The sequence below is a fragment of the Amblyomma americanum genome, chromosome 8 (assembly GCF_052857255.1).
Source record: "Amblyomma americanum isolate KBUSLIRL-KWMA chromosome 8, ASM5285725v1, whole genome shotgun sequence".
Classification (NCBI taxonomy): domain Eukaryota; kingdom Metazoa; phylum Arthropoda; class Arachnida; order Ixodida; family Ixodidae; genus Amblyomma; species Amblyomma americanum.
Genome location: NC_135504.1, coordinates 151,073,473 through 151,090,793, shown reverse-complemented (window position 1 = coordinate 151,090,793; position 17,321 = coordinate 151,073,473). Strand labels below are relative to the sequence as shown.

The window sequence follows — 17,321 nt, the reverse complement described above, 5'->3', positions numbered from 1 at the left end:
ATAATAATAAAAAAAATATTAACGTTCCCCTATGCACCTTGGTTTCGGTGACTGTTGGCTCCCTTCATAAATTTGTCCAACGGGCCCCTCATTTCCTTTAACTTGTCTGCTAATATATATATATATATATATATATATATATATATATATATATATATATATATATATATATATATATTCTGCTTCTGGCAGTCTTGTTGCCGTAGGTAGCATAAGAGGGCTCTCGCACAGTTTCCGCCCTCGCCGTTAGATCACGTTCTACGTCACACTCGCGGTATTACAGGACGTGCTACGTCCACCGCTATGGTGGAGGGTGGCGCTGGTGAACACTCTCAAGGTTCGCTTACACGCAGTAAACATAAATACCCACGAAAGCAGCAGATTGGACAGCCGTCGCCGTAGCTCAGTTGGTAAGAGCACCGGACGGGATATTCGGAGGTCGTGGGTTCGGATCCCACCGGCGGCATGGATGTTTTTCTGCTGCTTTATAAGTAATTTTCTTTAAACCGATTGATTGGCACTATACATATAAAAAAAGATTAAAAACATTCCCCTACGCCCCTTGGTTTCGGTGACTGTTGGCTTCCTTAATAGATATATATAAAATCACCAAAATTGAAGAAACATAACAGGATTTAATTCACGACGTTTCGGCTGGAGGACCAGCCTTTCTTGAGTGTAGTACAGCGTTTGAAACACGCACCTTTTCTAGAGCGTGCGCGAGGTACGAAGTTACAGCACAGCACGAGTTCAAAAAACTAGGGGGGGGGGGGGGGGGAAGAGACAAGGAAGAACAAAAACTTTTTTACAAAGGAAGAGAGAGAATCCGTGACAATCTAAGAAGGCGTCTCCTAACCTGAATGCAGGTATATATATATATATATATATATATATATATATATATATATATATATATATATATATATATATATATATATATATATATATATATATATATATATATATATATATATATATATATATAATGTGATTTCTGGCAGCTGATTTGGTGAATGTAATATAAAATCACCAAAAATCCAAAATCACCAAAAAATGTGTGTGTGCGTGTGCGTGCGCGCGCGCGCGCGCGCGCGCGCGTGTGTGTGTGTGTGTGTGTGTGTGTGTGTGTGTGTGTGTGTGTGTGTGTGTGTGTGCACGTGTGTGTGTGCACGTGTGTGTGTGTGTGTGTGTGTGTGTGTGTGTGTGTGTGTGTGTGTGTGTGTGTGTGTGTGTGTGTGTGTGTGTGTGTGTGTGTGTGTGTGTGTGTGTGTGTGTGTGTGTGTGTTTGCGCGCGTACATGTGCGTGTGTGTTGTAATAAGGAACGTCTTCCAAAGCACAGTGTGGCGAAGAACCAGGGGTACAGTCCAGCGTATGTGACAAAAAGGGGAACGCGGTCCCAGTTACAATGGTCGGAAGCAACATGTATGGCCAGCATGTCTCCGAGGGTGCTTTTGAAACGCTCAACCATACCATTTTTCTGGGGATGGTAGGCGGAGCTGGTGCGGTGAACGACGTTGCATTCCTGAAGGAGAGCTTCAGAGAGGAAGGCCGGACCTCTATCACTGAGCAGCTCTTTGGGAGCACCATGGCGAAAAATGATGCGATGAAGAATGGAGGATGCAATGTCGTGGGCTGTAGCGGATGGTAAAGGCGACGTTTCAGCGGAGCGTGTAAGATGGTCGATGGCGACGATGATCCAGCGGTTCCTGGTTGATGTGCTTGGAAGAGGGCCGTAGAGGTCGATGCCAACACGCTCTAAAGGCTGCGCTGGGCAAGCCAGCGGCTGCATAGGAGCAACGGGTCGGCGAGGTGGATGTTTGCGTCGCTGGCATGCGGTGCAGGGCTGAACAAACTGGCGGACATAACGTACCATCCCACGCCAATAGTGCCGCTGTCGTAGACGTGTGAAGGTCTTCAAGAATCCGGCATGGGCACACTGGGAATCATCGTGGTAGGAAGAGCGGATGAAGGAGCGCGGATGTGTCTGAATGACGAGAAGCAACTTGCGACCATCCGGGAAATAGTTGCGGCGTTAAAGAAGCTCGTCTCAGATGGCGAAATGGTGGGACTGACGATGGAGAGCACAGGAAGGAGGTCGAGACGATTGGCCAGATAAGAGATCTAAGAGGCAAGTGATCCACGTGTCTTAGCGTTGCTCGGAAGCCATATCAGCGGACTCAAATGTCACAGAAGGCAGGGCGGATATACCAGGCACTGCCTCAAATGGTAGAGGGGAACGTGAGAGTGCACCAGCATCGGCATGTTTGCGGCCAGAACGATAGATAACGCGAATGTCGTACTCTTGGAGTCGCAGATCCCAGCGCGCCAGTCGACCAGAGGGAGCTTTCAAAGAGGTCAACCAGAAGAGGGCGTGGTGATCGGTGACGCCAAAAGGGCGCCCGTACAGGTAGCGGCGAAATTTTACGATCGCCCAAACAATGGCTAAACACTCCTTCTCGGTGACAGAATAGTTCGTTTCAGCTTTTGTGAGTGTCCGGCTAGCGTAAGCGACAACGTATTTGTCAAAGCCCTGCTTGCGCTGAGCGAGTACTGCACCGAAGCCGGCGCCGCTGGCATCGGTGTGGAGTTTCGTCGGAGAACGAGGGTCGAAGGAACGCAAAATTGGTGGAGTGGTCAGGAGGCGACGGAGTGTCGTAAACGCTTCATCACAGGCTGGCGACCAGGCCGAAAGGTTTTGGCTGGAAAGGAGCTTGGTCAGGGGGTCGATGATAGTGGCGAAATTGCGGCCAAAGCGGCGGAAGTAGGATCAGAGGCCGACGAAGCTGCGGAGGTCTTTTACAGAAGTGGGCTTTGGGAATTCGGCCACAGCTCGCAACTTGGCCGGGTCCGGGAGAACACCATCCTTTGACACGACATGTCCGAGAATAGTGAACTGCCGAGCTCCGAAGCGGCACTTTTTCAAATTGAGTTGGAGGCCAGCGTCGGCCAGGCAGCGAAGAACAATCTGAAGGCGCTGGAGGTGAGACCAAAAGTCCGGGGAAAAGGTCACAACGTCGTCTAGATAACAAAGGCATGTGTCCATTTGAGCCCTCGCAGTGCATCAGCATCGGCATGTTTGCGGCCGGAACGACAGATAACGCGAACGTCGTACTCTTGGAGTCGCAGAGCCCAGCGCGCCAGTCGACCAGAGGGATCTTTCAAAGAGGACAGCCAGCAGAGGGCGTGGTGATCGGTGACAACGTCAAAATGGCGCCCGTACAGGTAGCGGCGAAATTTTACAATCGCCCAAAGAATGGTTAAACACTCCTTCTCGGTGACAGAATAGTCGGCTTCAGATTTTGTGAGTGTCAGTGCGGCGGCACTCAGCGGCTGACACGCGGTACGGACGTTGGCGCAAAGGGGCATGGGTTCCAGTGTCAATACAGTGGGTAACGGTGGTGGTGTGGCCCAGGGAAGGGTGCTGGTAGTCAAACGAAGCTTGAAAACGCTGCAGAACGGCGATAAGCTGGTCTCGTTGGGTAGACGTCAGGGTGGCGTCGACGGAACGGTGAAAAATATCGACAGACGACTTATTCGTGATGGCAACAGGCGTAATGGCGCTGACGCGAAGGCCGGCCGTGCTATCGACGAGGAGGTATGCTGAGGGCCACGCTACCAAGCGATTGGCCTCGGAGTAAAGTGGTAGGGCAGGATAACGGGTCGGCCACATAAATAGCGCTGGAGCCACGAACAATTGTCGGCACGGCATGAGGCAGCAAAACAGACTTCTGGTCAACGCATCGTAAAGAGGGGGTATAAGTGACAGTTCCATCTGAGAGAGCAGCTCAAGAAAGCGGCACCAGCACTGAAGAGAAAGGCGGAACGCCTGTGTCCTCTGCGACGACCACAGTAGCGGCAGCAGCACCAGGTATGTCCAAGGGGGCGTCACTGTAGGGCGACAAGTCAAGCTGAGCACGGGCGCAGTCAATAACGACCCCTGGCAAACTGAGTGCCATGTGCAGACAAGTGCCGCAGGCACAACCAACAAAAAAGGTCGGTTGCCACGTACGACATGTGTCGCCCTCCATTGACTGCAAAGAAAATGTCTTATACCAGACGCCCTTCGAGTGTGGTGCCGCCTATGTTGGGCGAACAGGAAGATGCCCAAATAAGAGCTTAATGGAGCATGAATGCGCAAGAAAATATGACCCTCTTTGCCATGTCGCTGCTCATTGTGCTAGGCACAAGTAAAAAAGAGCATGAAAGGAAACTAGAAAAAGATGGCCGGGTTCCTGTGACAAAGTTTCGTTGCAAAATGTAAATGTCAACCGATTTACACAAAGACAGCAGTGCTGTTCTATTATAAGAACAAGGTGACGTGCGAAATCATGGAACCGTATCACATTCACAACCTTGGAAAAGAATGCATCAGCAGTCCTTCCGTGAAATTAAATGTCAAGGAAATTTAATGTCTTGACTTGCACGTGGCATAGGTTGTATACCCTTTTGTCGGTTTTTCTCTTTTTGAATTTTATTGTTGGCGTTCACTATATATTACCCACCATGAATGCTTACCAACTCGACCAAATCTCAGCTTTACTCTATCTCTATCCGACTTTATTGGTACTTCTATCTTATCATCTCTTGAGCTAAGCAACACACCGACTTCACAACGTCGCTCAGTGAGAATGATACAAACGCATGCTTATGAATTTGACTTTTATGTATTCAGGAGAGCTTTAAGTGGGCTGTTGGCTCATCTTAAACAGAAAATCCGTCAACTTGCAGTTGCAGCGAAGAGATGCCTGTAAAGACAAAAGCCACACTGCTTTTCTGTTTTTCTTCGTCCTAGCTTCAAATTGTTCTTTTCGAAGGTTCTCCTTCCTATCGATGCCTCAATTAATTTATTTGCCTTGAAAACTAAACTGGGAGTGAAATAGGTATATTTGCTGAAGATATTGAGAGTCAGCATCTAATGGCACACTATGAAATTCAACATACGTTAAGTTATACGAACATCAGTTACCAATGCTCACTTTTGCTTGCTAGCTTCGGAACTGGTCACATTTACATTCAGTCTCTGTACGTTTTGCTGATGAGTGAAAGTAACTCTTCAGCGTTGCTTTTAAGTTGTATCAGAGAACACATGCATACATGATTGTCATATTCCTCAATGGCTTATAATTAATTTCATTTTATTATGCGACTTCGTAGGTGTCACACTGGAAATCAAATTTTACAAATTCTGCTTGAAATGTTAGAGTTTTCACGAAATAACTAGATAATATGGTCATCGTATCCTGTTTTCTTCACTACACAAAGTATTCTTTCCTAGCCTAAGCCAGGAGCCGTTGCAATGTAAACGCTCCAAATTAGTTCTTGCATTTCCTCTACCTGTAATCCAGTTAACTGGCTCCAAGATCTCATTATGTTTAGATTAATGACAATGGCACGTACAGACGTTTATGCAATACAAATGCACCTACTCTGCGTTCACAGCGCGAGTTGAGAATGCTTCGGAGTTGCAGAGTGTATATGCCAGCTTGTTTTGTACATGACAACAATGACACGCCATTTAGCAGAACTTCTCATACTTGTTTTCAAAGCTGCATTCTGGCTTGAACAACTGCAATATGAGCTCAAGAAAGAATGCTAAAAGGCAACCTGCGTGCCCGCTGTCACTGCGCAGCACAAAGCCGTGCACTTTAGCCAAGTGATTCCACTCTAAGGCCCTTTGCAGCCACACAGGGCTATTTCTATTTTGGCTTTCGTGATGGCCTGAAAAACACGAGAAACTATAAATTTATATTGTTGCAATGTCACTGCTCTGTGAAATTCAGAACTGCTTTAAATACAACTGATTTTACTTGTTCTAAATTGTTGGAAACATCATACATTCTTATATGCAATTTTATTTGTCTTTGACAGCAGTGGGCTAAAATGTGAATTTCTTAATGTATGTGCAATTCAGACACGCAAACACACCTTACACAATGAATAGATGTTTTTTTTCGATAACAGTCAGCGGGGAGCCAGGGAGGAGGCCGTTTACATATTACAGTGACAACGACTGTGCAAATGCTTGGGAAAGGCTGCAAGGGCCACAATTTTTTTCTCGGTCAGCAATGCAAAAAACACTGCAGTGGGCTATCTTGAATGACTAAAAATTTTAAATATGTAATCCTAACTATTTGAACAATGTTATTATCCCGATTATGATTACGGACCGTTCTTAGAAGCCTGTACTGTAGCCTGGCCCGGTGGAGAATTCGCAAAAAGGATCGCGTCGTTCTTAAATTGTTGAGGCAGCGTAACTTTCAGAGAAGGCAGCCTTCTGTTATTCTGGGGCAGAAATCGTATACTGTTGTGAGAGCATAGCAATAGAACGCGAAGGAGTACGCGATTGCGATGTGACACGTTTTTCAGTCTCTTCGATATAAATGGTCCAAATACACAGCGTTTCCCACGACATCGCTTCAGATGATCCGGCTCACCTGCGATGTTGCAAAGTTTTGTCGCGAATTGCTTCGCGACCACCAGGGTCGGCCGCAGCGATATCCTTGCCATTACATCCGCCTGCGATTTTACCTTCGACAAAAATCCCGCAGCAAGAAAACGTTAACGCAATGAATATATCGAGTAATTTCTACCGCAAAATATGTGCGTCTTTTGCTACAAGCACATGTCTGTTCCACCGCACACGATTAGACGGGAGGCTCTGCTGGGAGCACCAATCGGAATGCTAGAGCCTCAGCCGCCAGCAGCAAAGTGATCGTGCAACACCTTTGCGCCCCACGTCCGCACGCAGGCTGAAAACGTGCGGAATCTGCACAAAAAACGATCGTACGACGGCTTTAAGAAAGCCGGGGGCTCTTGTCCACGGCATTGCCGGGCGGTGGGTTTGGAATCAACCACCTCTAGCAGCCAAGGCGGCTGCCACTATGCCACCAGTGACTTCACACCCCTGCTCCTTCCTCTCCACTAAAGTGAACAGCGCGACCTCTCCACTTACCTAAATACCAACCGAGGCAGGTGGAAGGCGGCAGGTGACACTGAGGAACTCTGAAAATTCAATGCGGAAGGTGGAGCCAGCCACCTCCCGATTCAAAGGGGATGAAATCCATCCGTTCGTCGAGGCGTAGTTTTTGCTGCCGCGAAAGCAGCCGTCTGACGGCGTTTTTCTTCCCCGTACAGACGGAGGCGCCGGCGTACGCGACGGACATCATGGAGCGGATGCTGGGTGGCAGAAGCTTCAACCCGTGCGGAATGCTGCGCACGTGCTGCAAGCTGCCGGAGTCGCCTCACCGCGGGGGCCCCGTCTTCCAGCCGGGGAGCCCCGTTCCTCCCGAGATCCTCGAGCAGCTGTTCCCCAAGAAGCACGCCTTCGGACCGAACCGCAGGCCGCCCGCCGCCCACCCCATCGTGAGTGATTCCCCGGCTGTGCAAGGAATAACGGCGGAGGAGACCGCTGTCCCTCCCGCTCATATCGTAGATTTCACGCGAAGGGAGGGGACTCCAAGAGAAGGCCAGCGCAGCAGCGAGCCGCAGAGTCCGGTGAGCGGATATCATTAGGAAGAGATTCTTTGGTCGCATCTCTTATTTTACGTTTCGGTCTAACATCAACGCCACTTATGCTACAGACTTAATCCCTCACGAAGATCGCCACCCGGCGCCCTTTGCATATGCGATCTCTGCCACCTGTTCAAATTAATCGATGTGCGGGCAAATTCTTCCGAATCACCGCGCCATATAAAAGTAGATGCTATCGCATTAGAGTTGGCGTCACACCAAAACTCCGCCGATGTCCGAAAACACACGAAGAGAACAAACTCGCACACTACAAGCACGTGCGAGCACGGGCAGGCACACGTATACGAGGAAGGCTATAGACACGTTAACTAACGCTCAAGAGAACGCGTAGCAAAAAAAAAAAAAAAGACGCCGCGCATTCCGAAACCATAAACAGCCGTTTCTCCACGGAATTTAAGCGCACACTGTAAAATTCCTGGTATCGCTCCTCCAAGAAAGTGCAGACAAAACGAGTTCGAATGCCACTTTGCTCACGGCGCCGTTGGTCTGCCGTCGACCGTCAGAGCGTAGTGGTGGTCGTATAGGAGCAGAAGTCAGTGGCGGAAACGCAGCTGACGAATGATCTGTCAGTGTCAGAGCTGGGTTTGCGGTCCGTTGCTGTGGATGCGGCAGAAAGTGACAAAGCCGGCGAAAAGCCGGCTGAGCTTCTTCTCAACCGTGCTGTCTAAGCCGCGGATCAGAACAGCCTGTTGAGGACGGGCCTGAGCGTCTCCTTTCTCATCCGCTCCACGTCAGCGCACGCGCTTTGGCACCCACTGCTTTGTACTCTCCGTCGAACACATCCTGCCTCGCAATGCATACTCGCACTCAAAAATAGCATATCGAAACTTCAATAATGGTAGGATTGCCCCGCTTGCGTCCTTGTTCCTCCAGATCAGACAAGCATACGCTGACGTCAAACAGTGTGTGGCGATACCTGGCCAACAGGGTACAGAAGGGAACGAGGTGGCACACAACTCAAACCGAGCTTTACTTTCCCGAAATCCGATAGATGTACCCCGCAATCGGACCGGTTCGATCCACTCACAACGTAAAACGAGATACTACACCACCTCAGATTACAGCGGCAGACATATTTTCTACTTGCCAAAATGCTTAGCAAAAACGAGGTTTATCTCAGTAGAGTAAGACATGCATGAAATATATATGGTTTGGCGCAAATAAATAATGGCCACAGTGAATACCTGTTTTAGAATGATACATATTATGGAAGAATTTCCGCTCAAGTACGTATCAGGGTTTCTGCAGTGAAACCCATCCTAACGGCTTCTGCGCTGCTGGCACAGTGAAATTTCTGCTGCAAGTAATTTCTGCTGCAAGCGGAAAGCTCCTTAGTGAAGGGACTAAGAAGCATTACTGTTCAGCCGTTTGTATTCATCGATCCAGCTTTTTAGTTCGTTTCATAACATATTTATTGTCCAATGACTGAGAATAGACCAAAGACGAAAGCGTTAGATTTTAGCTTACTGGAGTCTGTGGGCTTATAAATATGCGAGCACAAACAAGATGGAAATAAAGGCAGCTCGCGCAAAACACTGCATTACACTCTTGCAAGAAGCAAAACAAACATCACACAGCATGGTGGCAAAGAAATATAGAAGCTGCTAGACAACTATAAATAATATAATCGGCTCTATTCACAAAATATAACCTAAAAGCGTTTTGTAGAAGAGAGTACAGGTTGGTTCGGTTGGTGTTGAAGTGTTTTAAAAGATCAGGTAGCAGGAATTCAAGGGGTTGTGTCCTGTACTTAGTGGTGCGGATGCGGGGATCGAAGCGCCCATGCGTCTGCTGAGCTGGTTAAAACTAACCTTTGTCTTGGCTTTAGTTGGGCGCAGCACACGAAAAAGTTACACTGCAGATGAAGAAAACCGAATGCAGTACAGTAAACGATACTCAAATAAGACACTGAGACGAATAAGTTTATACTGCAGAAAAAACATGCTGTGTAGGCAGTGTACAGCAAGTCTGATCGCTTTCTTTTGCAGTCGTAACCGTTTGTTGAGATTTGCTTTTGATGTGGCGCCCCAGGCCAAGTGGCAATAGTTAATACGCGACTGAAATAATGAATGATAGATTATTAATTTTAAACGCGGAGTGAAATCTGGGGCCGAATCCACGAGACTGTTCCGTTTAGAAAGGGCTCGTGGATTTGATGGATTTATAGTGTTTCCATCGCTCGATGCAAGCGATGGAAACACTATGAAAGAAAGATTTTGCTACATATCGGAAGAATAGATCATTACCTTCATTATTCCTATACCGGTACCTTACTGCTCTCCAATATTCAGAACTTTTGCCCAGGAACGTTGGACATGATACGCCCACAACAGATTCCTGCAGCAGTGGTGTGGCAAGCCGTCGCTGCCTACAATTCACGGCGCTTGCAGATAACCATGAGGAATCGTCCTTATCACTGGCGTTTTCAGCATGAAAAGCAATGTCAGTGCACGACGAAGTTAGTGAACAAGTTTGCGATGCTCTCGGCCTAGCCCAGGCCGCCAGCTCGGCAGACTGCCAGAAATGAAGCAGATTCAGCGTGTTCTCCGTGGGTACCAGATGTAGAGTAGCATAGGCTTGGCCGACCAATGAGACGCGCTTCACGGCAAATGCAGCGCAAGCCTGTTAGGCGGCCCCCGGTGCCCGTGGATGCGACGCTGCCGTTCCCAGCGCCCTCGGTGGGCGTGCTGGGGCCCGTGTTCCCGCAACCTCAGCTACCCGAGGCTGCCCCGTACCCGACGTGCGGAGCCCGCAACGCGTTCGGCATACACGGGCGAGTCAAGAATCTGCACTACCCGGAGAGCGGTGCCGACTTCGCCGAGTTCCCGTGGCACGTGAGTATCACAGTGCAAATCAATCAATCAGTTTCACTGCAGCGCCAGATACGAAGAGACAAGTGGTGAATGCAAAATCACAGCCACGACAGGTGCTATTAAGACAATAAAAACTATTTGCTTTCATCTATCTATAGTAATGGAGGAGAGAGGGACGCTTGGCTTCTTTGCAGCAAGCAGTGGAAGGGTGCAGCTTATTTTGTCAAATGCACGCTCGCAGCCTGGTGCAATGAAGGCCAGGAAAGTTGAAACAAAATAACGAATTCCTAAATGATCAGACAACATAAAGGGACATTGTAGGTACGGTGAATGGTCGAGTAGTATTTCATGAACGATAATTGATAGACATGCTCCCGAAAAGTAGGCCGGATACGCAGGATGCCCGGAGAAACCACATGAGGGAAAGGTATTCAGCAAAGTTGTCGTGGTGCCGTATTTAGAGAAGCTCTCGCACTCTCATAAAAAAAAAAAACATAAGCCATGATGTGGCCATCATATGATTGGACCAGTTGGGGATAAGAGTTAATCGAGAACAGCTAAGTAGCTAAGTAATTTGCGATTCGCTGAAGACATTGCCTTGCTAATTCACTCAAAAGATGAACTGCAAAGCATGATCAATGAGCAAGACAGGCAGAGCAGAGCGGTTGGTATAAAAATTAACATGCATAAAACCAAAGTAATGTTCAACAGTCTCGCAAGGAAACACAATTGGTAGTGGGGTGCAGGAAGTGTTATGGGAGTACGTCTACTTAGCGCAGGTAGTGGCCGTTCATCCGGAACATGAGAGGGAAATAACTAGAAGAATAAGAACATGGTGGAGCGCATATGGCAGGTTCTCTCAGGTCGTGAATGGCAGTTTACCAATATCCCTCAAGAGAAAAGTATAAAGCAGCTGTATCTCACCGGCACTGACCTATGGGGTAGAAGCATGGAGGCTAACGAAAAGGTTTCAGCTTAAGTTAAGGACAACGCAGCGAGCTATGAAAAGAAAGATGTTAGGTGTGATGTTAAGAGATCGTTGTGAAGAAGGAAGCGCAAAAAACGGACGATGGACGGAGCAGGGGACACAAAAACCGGTCACATTCACTGCGGGCACAATGGGTGAGGGAACAAACGTGGGTTAATGACATCCTAGTCGAAATCAAGAGGAGGAAATTTGCTTGGGCAGGGTATGTAATGCACAGGCAAGATAACCGCTGGTCACGAAGGGTAACGAAGTGGATTCCAACTGAAGGCAGGCGTAGCATGGAGCGGCAGATGGTTAGGTGGGCGGATGAGATTAATAAGTTTGCGGGGATGCGGTGGATGCAGCTGGCAAAGGACTGGGTTGATTGGACAGACATGGGAGAGGCATTTGCCCTGCAGTGGGTGCAGTAAGACTCATGATGATGATGATGATGATGATGATGATGTGAAGGTTAGCCACATCGGGATCCTGCACATCCGATGGTGTGCGATGTTTCTGTGGGTAACGTGTCACCAAGTGCTGCCAAGCCTAATGCTCAAACTCAAGAGTACTGAAACGCACACCAATTTCTTGCGCCTTTTCTGCGAAAAATGCCGCCAGTTGAATGCCGTTTGAGGCGTCTGTCCTGTCTTCCTGTCTGACCGTCGTTTTTCCTCGCCCTACAGTTGATCCCGAACTCGCCCAACTTGCGTTATCAAACACCATAAGACCTTTCATTCATGATATTATCATGGAATCACAATGATTTCGGAAAGTGAACGATATAGGGACAGCCACAGGATCGGCGGCGTAACACGCCAAAATATAGAGCAAAAAAAAAAACAACGAGAACGGTGGCAGCGACACCTGTCATGCCTCGGTGCAGATATCTTTCCCAGATGAGCTCGGCGGCTTACACCGTCCCTCGGGGAGAAATTTCTGCTGCAGTGCCGTAGTAGCTTTCAACGCTAACTGTGTGTCCCTCCCGTCGACGATCAGCCGGCTTACTGCACTCCCCGTGCAGGTGGGCATCATGAAGAAGCTGGCGCCCCAGGAGAGCCTGTACGTGTGCGGCGGGACCCTCGTCGCCAGCCAGTGGGTCGCCACGGCTGCGCACTGCCTCAAGAAGTGAGTGCCGAGCGAAATTCAGCGGGTTTAATCTGATTATTCCAGGGCACTGTTTTCAGCTAACCGATTATTTTAAGCCTCTTTAGAGGAGTCTTTTCCATGGTGCGGCTTCATGTGGCGCCCTCTGGGGAGCGAACGAAATTCTTCTTGCAAAATTGCTGAAAACACATGGATGCGGGCGCAGACCACGAGGTGCCAACTGCAGGTGGCAAGCATTTGCTTGACATCGCTTACATGAACTGCGCATGCACAGCAGAAGCTTGTTCTCAAACAGTGAAGCTCGAGGAAGAGGACGCGTGCGTGCAGAGCGGCCGCGTGAAGCAGCGGATTCGAGGATAGGTTTAAAAAGTACGCTTCAGAAGCGGAACGCCTAAGCAGCGCTGCTGATAACTGAGGTGGGCGTGATTTCATCATGCAAGCTCCTCACCAAGGACGCCCACTTTTGCGTTTACAAGGGTTGCTGTCCCTTCCAACCGAGTTTTAATTCGCACTGTACAAACAGGGCATATATGCGAAGGTCCTATTTGCGCAATGAAACAAAAAAGAGAAGGAATCGGGGAGAGGGGGGGAGGGGGGGGTGAGAGGTAGGCCTGGGCATGCTCGGGACGAGATATTTTAATTCTCAGGGCGGAATAATTCTAATAAATGAGAAAAAAGCTGATTTGGTAAACCGTCTTCAGTGCAGCCTGCCATTTCCATATTTCTCCATAAAAAATGGTAGAGAAACAGAGCATTTCGTGCGATGCGCAAAAACGAGTGCTTACGGAGAACTCACTTTAGCCGCAAAAAAAAAAAATCACCCGAAAAAATTTCACTTACGGAGGTGTGCTTAATAAATAACCAGATTTGTACCCGACTTCGATTTAAAAAAATGTCGCCCGATTTTTCTCCCCTATTCAGGAGAGAATAAAACCCAATAACGGAGGACCGCTTGCATAAGTTACCTATTAAAGCCAAGGTTGCGTGTTCGCTGTCCATGCGCGGCTCGCGCTACTTTTCGCCAGATTCCTCCAAAGCATCCATACATTGCAGAGAAGCCGACACCGCCAAAGCATTTCCCATTTGACTGCTGCCGTTAGTTACCTACTGTTCTCGGGCTTTGGGTGTGTGCTATCTACCGAAGTGCATTTTTTTCATTGAAAAATTGGTTTTCATGCACAATATTTCACACCAAGTTTCCGCTTACAGCAGAGAAAGAAACGACAATGACTTATGGCTTTTACAATAGTAGCGCCACCAATCAACAACGCAAATATTTGGTTCTTAACTTGTTGAGAAAGCTCTTCGTGCTGCTAAATGCAGCTTTCTCTCTGATGCATTTTTCCCCCTCAGTAAACTGAGTGCGACATCCAAAGATAATGCAATTGAGCGAGCACTCGTGCAGTGTTCCGGCTTGACCTAGGGGCGTCCTTTCCTCATAACTCGAATGGTTTGCGAGCTAGATGGCGGGCCATGCGACTTCGCCCGTGCAAAAAAAAAAAAAATCAAGTCAAGAGTTCTTGCACATCACTTTTCATTGTCAGTAAACTGTGGAATACTGTAGGAGACTGTTACGAACATAGTGATTGGAATGGTCTAATCTTTTAACGCGCAGGTAGATCTTGCGTTTAAATTTCGTGCAATTCTCCGACCAGGTAGTTAAGATCGCCATAAAATGCCAATGTGGTTCGTTTTTGCAATGCTTAGCATAAAACTGCAAGCTTCCGAGGGAATACCGGTACTGAGTGCTATTGTGCATTCTTAAGATACGCCAAAAATTATCATTCATAAAGAAATTCGCTTTGAAAATGCGCTTGTGCCGAATTTGTGGTTATGTTCCAGCAACCTGACAGCACATGCCGCGGCAAGAACATCCAGACAGTACACTATGGGTGCTTTTAGAGTCGCTCTTCCATGACGGCGCCGCGTTGAGGAAGGCGCGCGCGCGTTTGATGAGCTGGGTGCGCTAGTTGCCATCGATGCCGCGGACATTTGGCGCATGCTTTTTTGCATGAACAGGTTCGGCAAGTAAGTTCACTCGGTGATCGTAGTTGCAATGTTTGCCAAAGCGGGTAAAAGATCCAAAGACGGGTCCGGTTCCGGAAGGGTCCAAACCATTCATGTGCAGACTGAATTCTCCTGGTCAGCACACAGCGTACAACGGCGCCCATCTCTGTCCGGCGTAGAGCGGCGGAAAGCTGATGATGGCGCGCTGCGGCACTGCTCTCAAGAGAACATACTCCGCCAAGTCAGAATGCGCACTAATACGCAACCGTGCTAAGGTCAAGGTCATAAACTACTACTGCAACACCTAGCGTAGGCAAAGGCAAAATATCTGTTACTCGAAATAAACAGGCAAGGGGCCATACTGGCGGGTGGGGCTCCGGCGCCAGCAGCTTGTCTCGGAGCCAAGTGACGTTGTTTCGCATTGAACTTCCCTTTAAAGTTCAGTGAAGGCAATGGAAACCTATAAATCATTGCTCATTAGTTATTGATCAAGTAGGCCTTCGAATCTGGTATGCGTGTCAGTCAGCATAGCTGGAAGAGCAGTGAATAGTTTTGTTGTAAAGGTCGTTTAAGAATTTTTGGTGGTCTGAGTGAAAACAATGCACGGGCATTTTGAGTAGACGGTCATCTGCAGTAGATGGCAGCGGAGGCATTGTGGCCGCCATTTTGTTACCCGCCGGTGTGACAGGCACTTTCTTGCTCCCCCTAATCAGGGCCATAGCCACTGGGCTGGCCTGGTACACATTTCCCAGCATAGTTACGTAGACTTCCTTAGTTGTACGACGCGCGCTTGTGTGTTTTCAGAAAAATTCACTTTCACATTTCCCGCAGCCTCGCCCTGTTTCCTCTCTCTGCACGTTTCCGAGCAAGTCAGCAAAAGGCATAATGTGGTCTTCTTCCAAGGATCGTGTCCGTGCGTCTTTTGTTGGGTTATTAAGTTTTAACCAGCTTTTTATCTAATCTGCGGTTACCTCAGTAAAGTTCCTCATGTGGAACCTGCCAGGATGACCAGATCGTCGAAAGCTTCGATGAAGAGGTGGAACCAGCAATGAGTAAAGTAAAAACAAAGTGCACTTTATTGATGAGTGAATTCGCTGCCAAGGTCTGCAAGAAGCAGGCTGCCGACCAGGCAGTAGGCGACCACGGCATCGGCTCTAGGAGCAGCAGGGAGTAGTAGTAGCGGTCTTCTAACTGAAAAAGTCTACTTTTAAAAATTGTGGAAACTCTTAGGTGAAGTACCCTGTGTACCAGAGCTCTGTATCATACCGGTACTCACTTTTGGGGCATGAACGTGGAGGCTAACGAAAATCGTTGAGCTTAAGTTAAGAAAAACGCAGCGAGCAACCGCAAAATGATTGGTGTAACGTAAGAGACGAGAAGAGAGCAGAGTGGGTCAGGATACGAACAGGGGTTCATGACGTCCTAGCGGAAATCAAGAGGCTTGGTAAATAATGCGAAGGGAAGATAACGTATGGACCTTAAGGGTAACTGAAAATGTATTCCGAGGGAAGGGAAGCGTATTATCAGGAGGCGGCAGAAAATTAGGTGGGCGCATGAGAGTAAGACGTTGGCGGAGCAGCGGTGGCCGCAGATGGCAACGAACAGGGCTAATTGGAGAGCCACGGGAGAGGCCTTTGCCCCTCAGTGGGCGTAGATATGCTGATGACGATGATGATTAAGTATTGGGAAACGGAGCGCGCCTGATGTGGACAATTTACCGATAATGCATTGCTCTCATACATTTTCGGTATAATTTCTTTATCCTTTTCGAGCAGTTTCTGGGTGATTTTCATATGATGCGCATGACGTAATACGGAGTCCACGGGAATTCTGGCTTCTCGATATACGTTGCCCGTGTACACTTTGCATGTTCCACATTGTTTTCATACGAGTCATACGGAAAACGTATTGAATTACGGCAACCGTCCTATGGAACGTTTCACTACGGGAACCCTTTTAGACGAGACTGAGCTAATTAGTGCCGCAGCGCCTTAAAAAGAAACGAAGGCGCCACCTGACCCTGCATGGCTCTGTTCAGCCTTCGTCCGCAGGACATCAAGATCCGCCTGGGCGAGTGGGACGTGAACAGGGACGACGAGTTCTACGCACACGTGGAGAAGCAGGCGGCTCAGGTGGTCATCCACCCGGAGTTCTTCCCAGGGAACCTCAACAACGACCTGGCCCTCATCCGCCTTGACTCCCCCGTCGACCTCAATATGCCGCACATCGGCGCCGCCTGCCTGCCCGAGCCCCGGGAGAGCTTCGAGGGACACCGCTGCTGGGTCACCGGGTGGGGGAAGGACGCCTTCGGTGAGCAGAGGCAGTATGCGCCAAAGAAACTGATTTCGCAAGCAGCGCTACGGCCACCGTTGCGCGGGATTAGGGGCAAGGAGAAGTGATCACAAACCTCTCCTGATGGCAGACCTGAGTACAGGTTCGGCGTTGCTTCATTCCTTCCTACCGCCATAAATTTGAAGGGAGCAAAGGATTGAACGCAGGAGGACAGATAGATAGAAGGAGTGCCAACTACTAAGTGAGGTTCTTGCGGAAGACACCACCACCTTTATGCGCCTGTACGTTATCATTTTTCAGTGCATTTTCACAGCCATAACTAGCAAACATGAAAAAAAATGTACAGAAACAAGATCATATTTATGCATCAAAGCCAGTAAATTGCTACTCACAGAACAACGCATGAAATAAAATTAAACAACACAATAACATGAGAGAATAGCATGATCTACACACGACAATGTAAAAAATTCAGTTCCCGGCCGGTCGGTGTAACCGACGAAGTGGTTATGCGCGTGTACCCACCTTTCCCTATGTGAAACGCCTCGATAACTTCCCTGTAAACTAGTTCTCTGCTTTTGCCAATAAACTTTGCTCCTTCCAG

At 48.4% G+C, this 17,321-nt stretch overlaps 1 protein-coding gene and 1 non-coding gene across 2 annotated transcripts in view; both read left to right on the top strand.

The window, feature by feature from the left end:
- LOC144102117 (uncharacterized) overlaps positions 1-17,321 on the top strand; it is a 140,603-nt gene that overhangs the window by 97,302 nt on the left and 25,980 nt on the right. Inside the window, exons 4-7 of the mRNA XM_077635409.1 lie at positions 7,136-7,363; positions 10,147-10,365; positions 12,336-12,439; positions 16,464-16,735. Of these exons, the coding sequence (XP_077491535.1) occupies positions 7,136-7,363; positions 10,147-10,365; positions 12,336-12,439; positions 16,464-16,735 (823 nt within the window). The remainder of the gene's footprint in view (positions 1-7,135; positions 7,364-10,146; positions 10,366-12,335; positions 12,440-16,463; positions 16,736-17,321) is intronic.
- Positions 393-466, top strand: TRNAS-GGA (transfer RNA serine (anticodon GGA)). Its single transcript has one exon. It is a non-coding gene; the product is annotated as a tRNA-Ser (tRNA).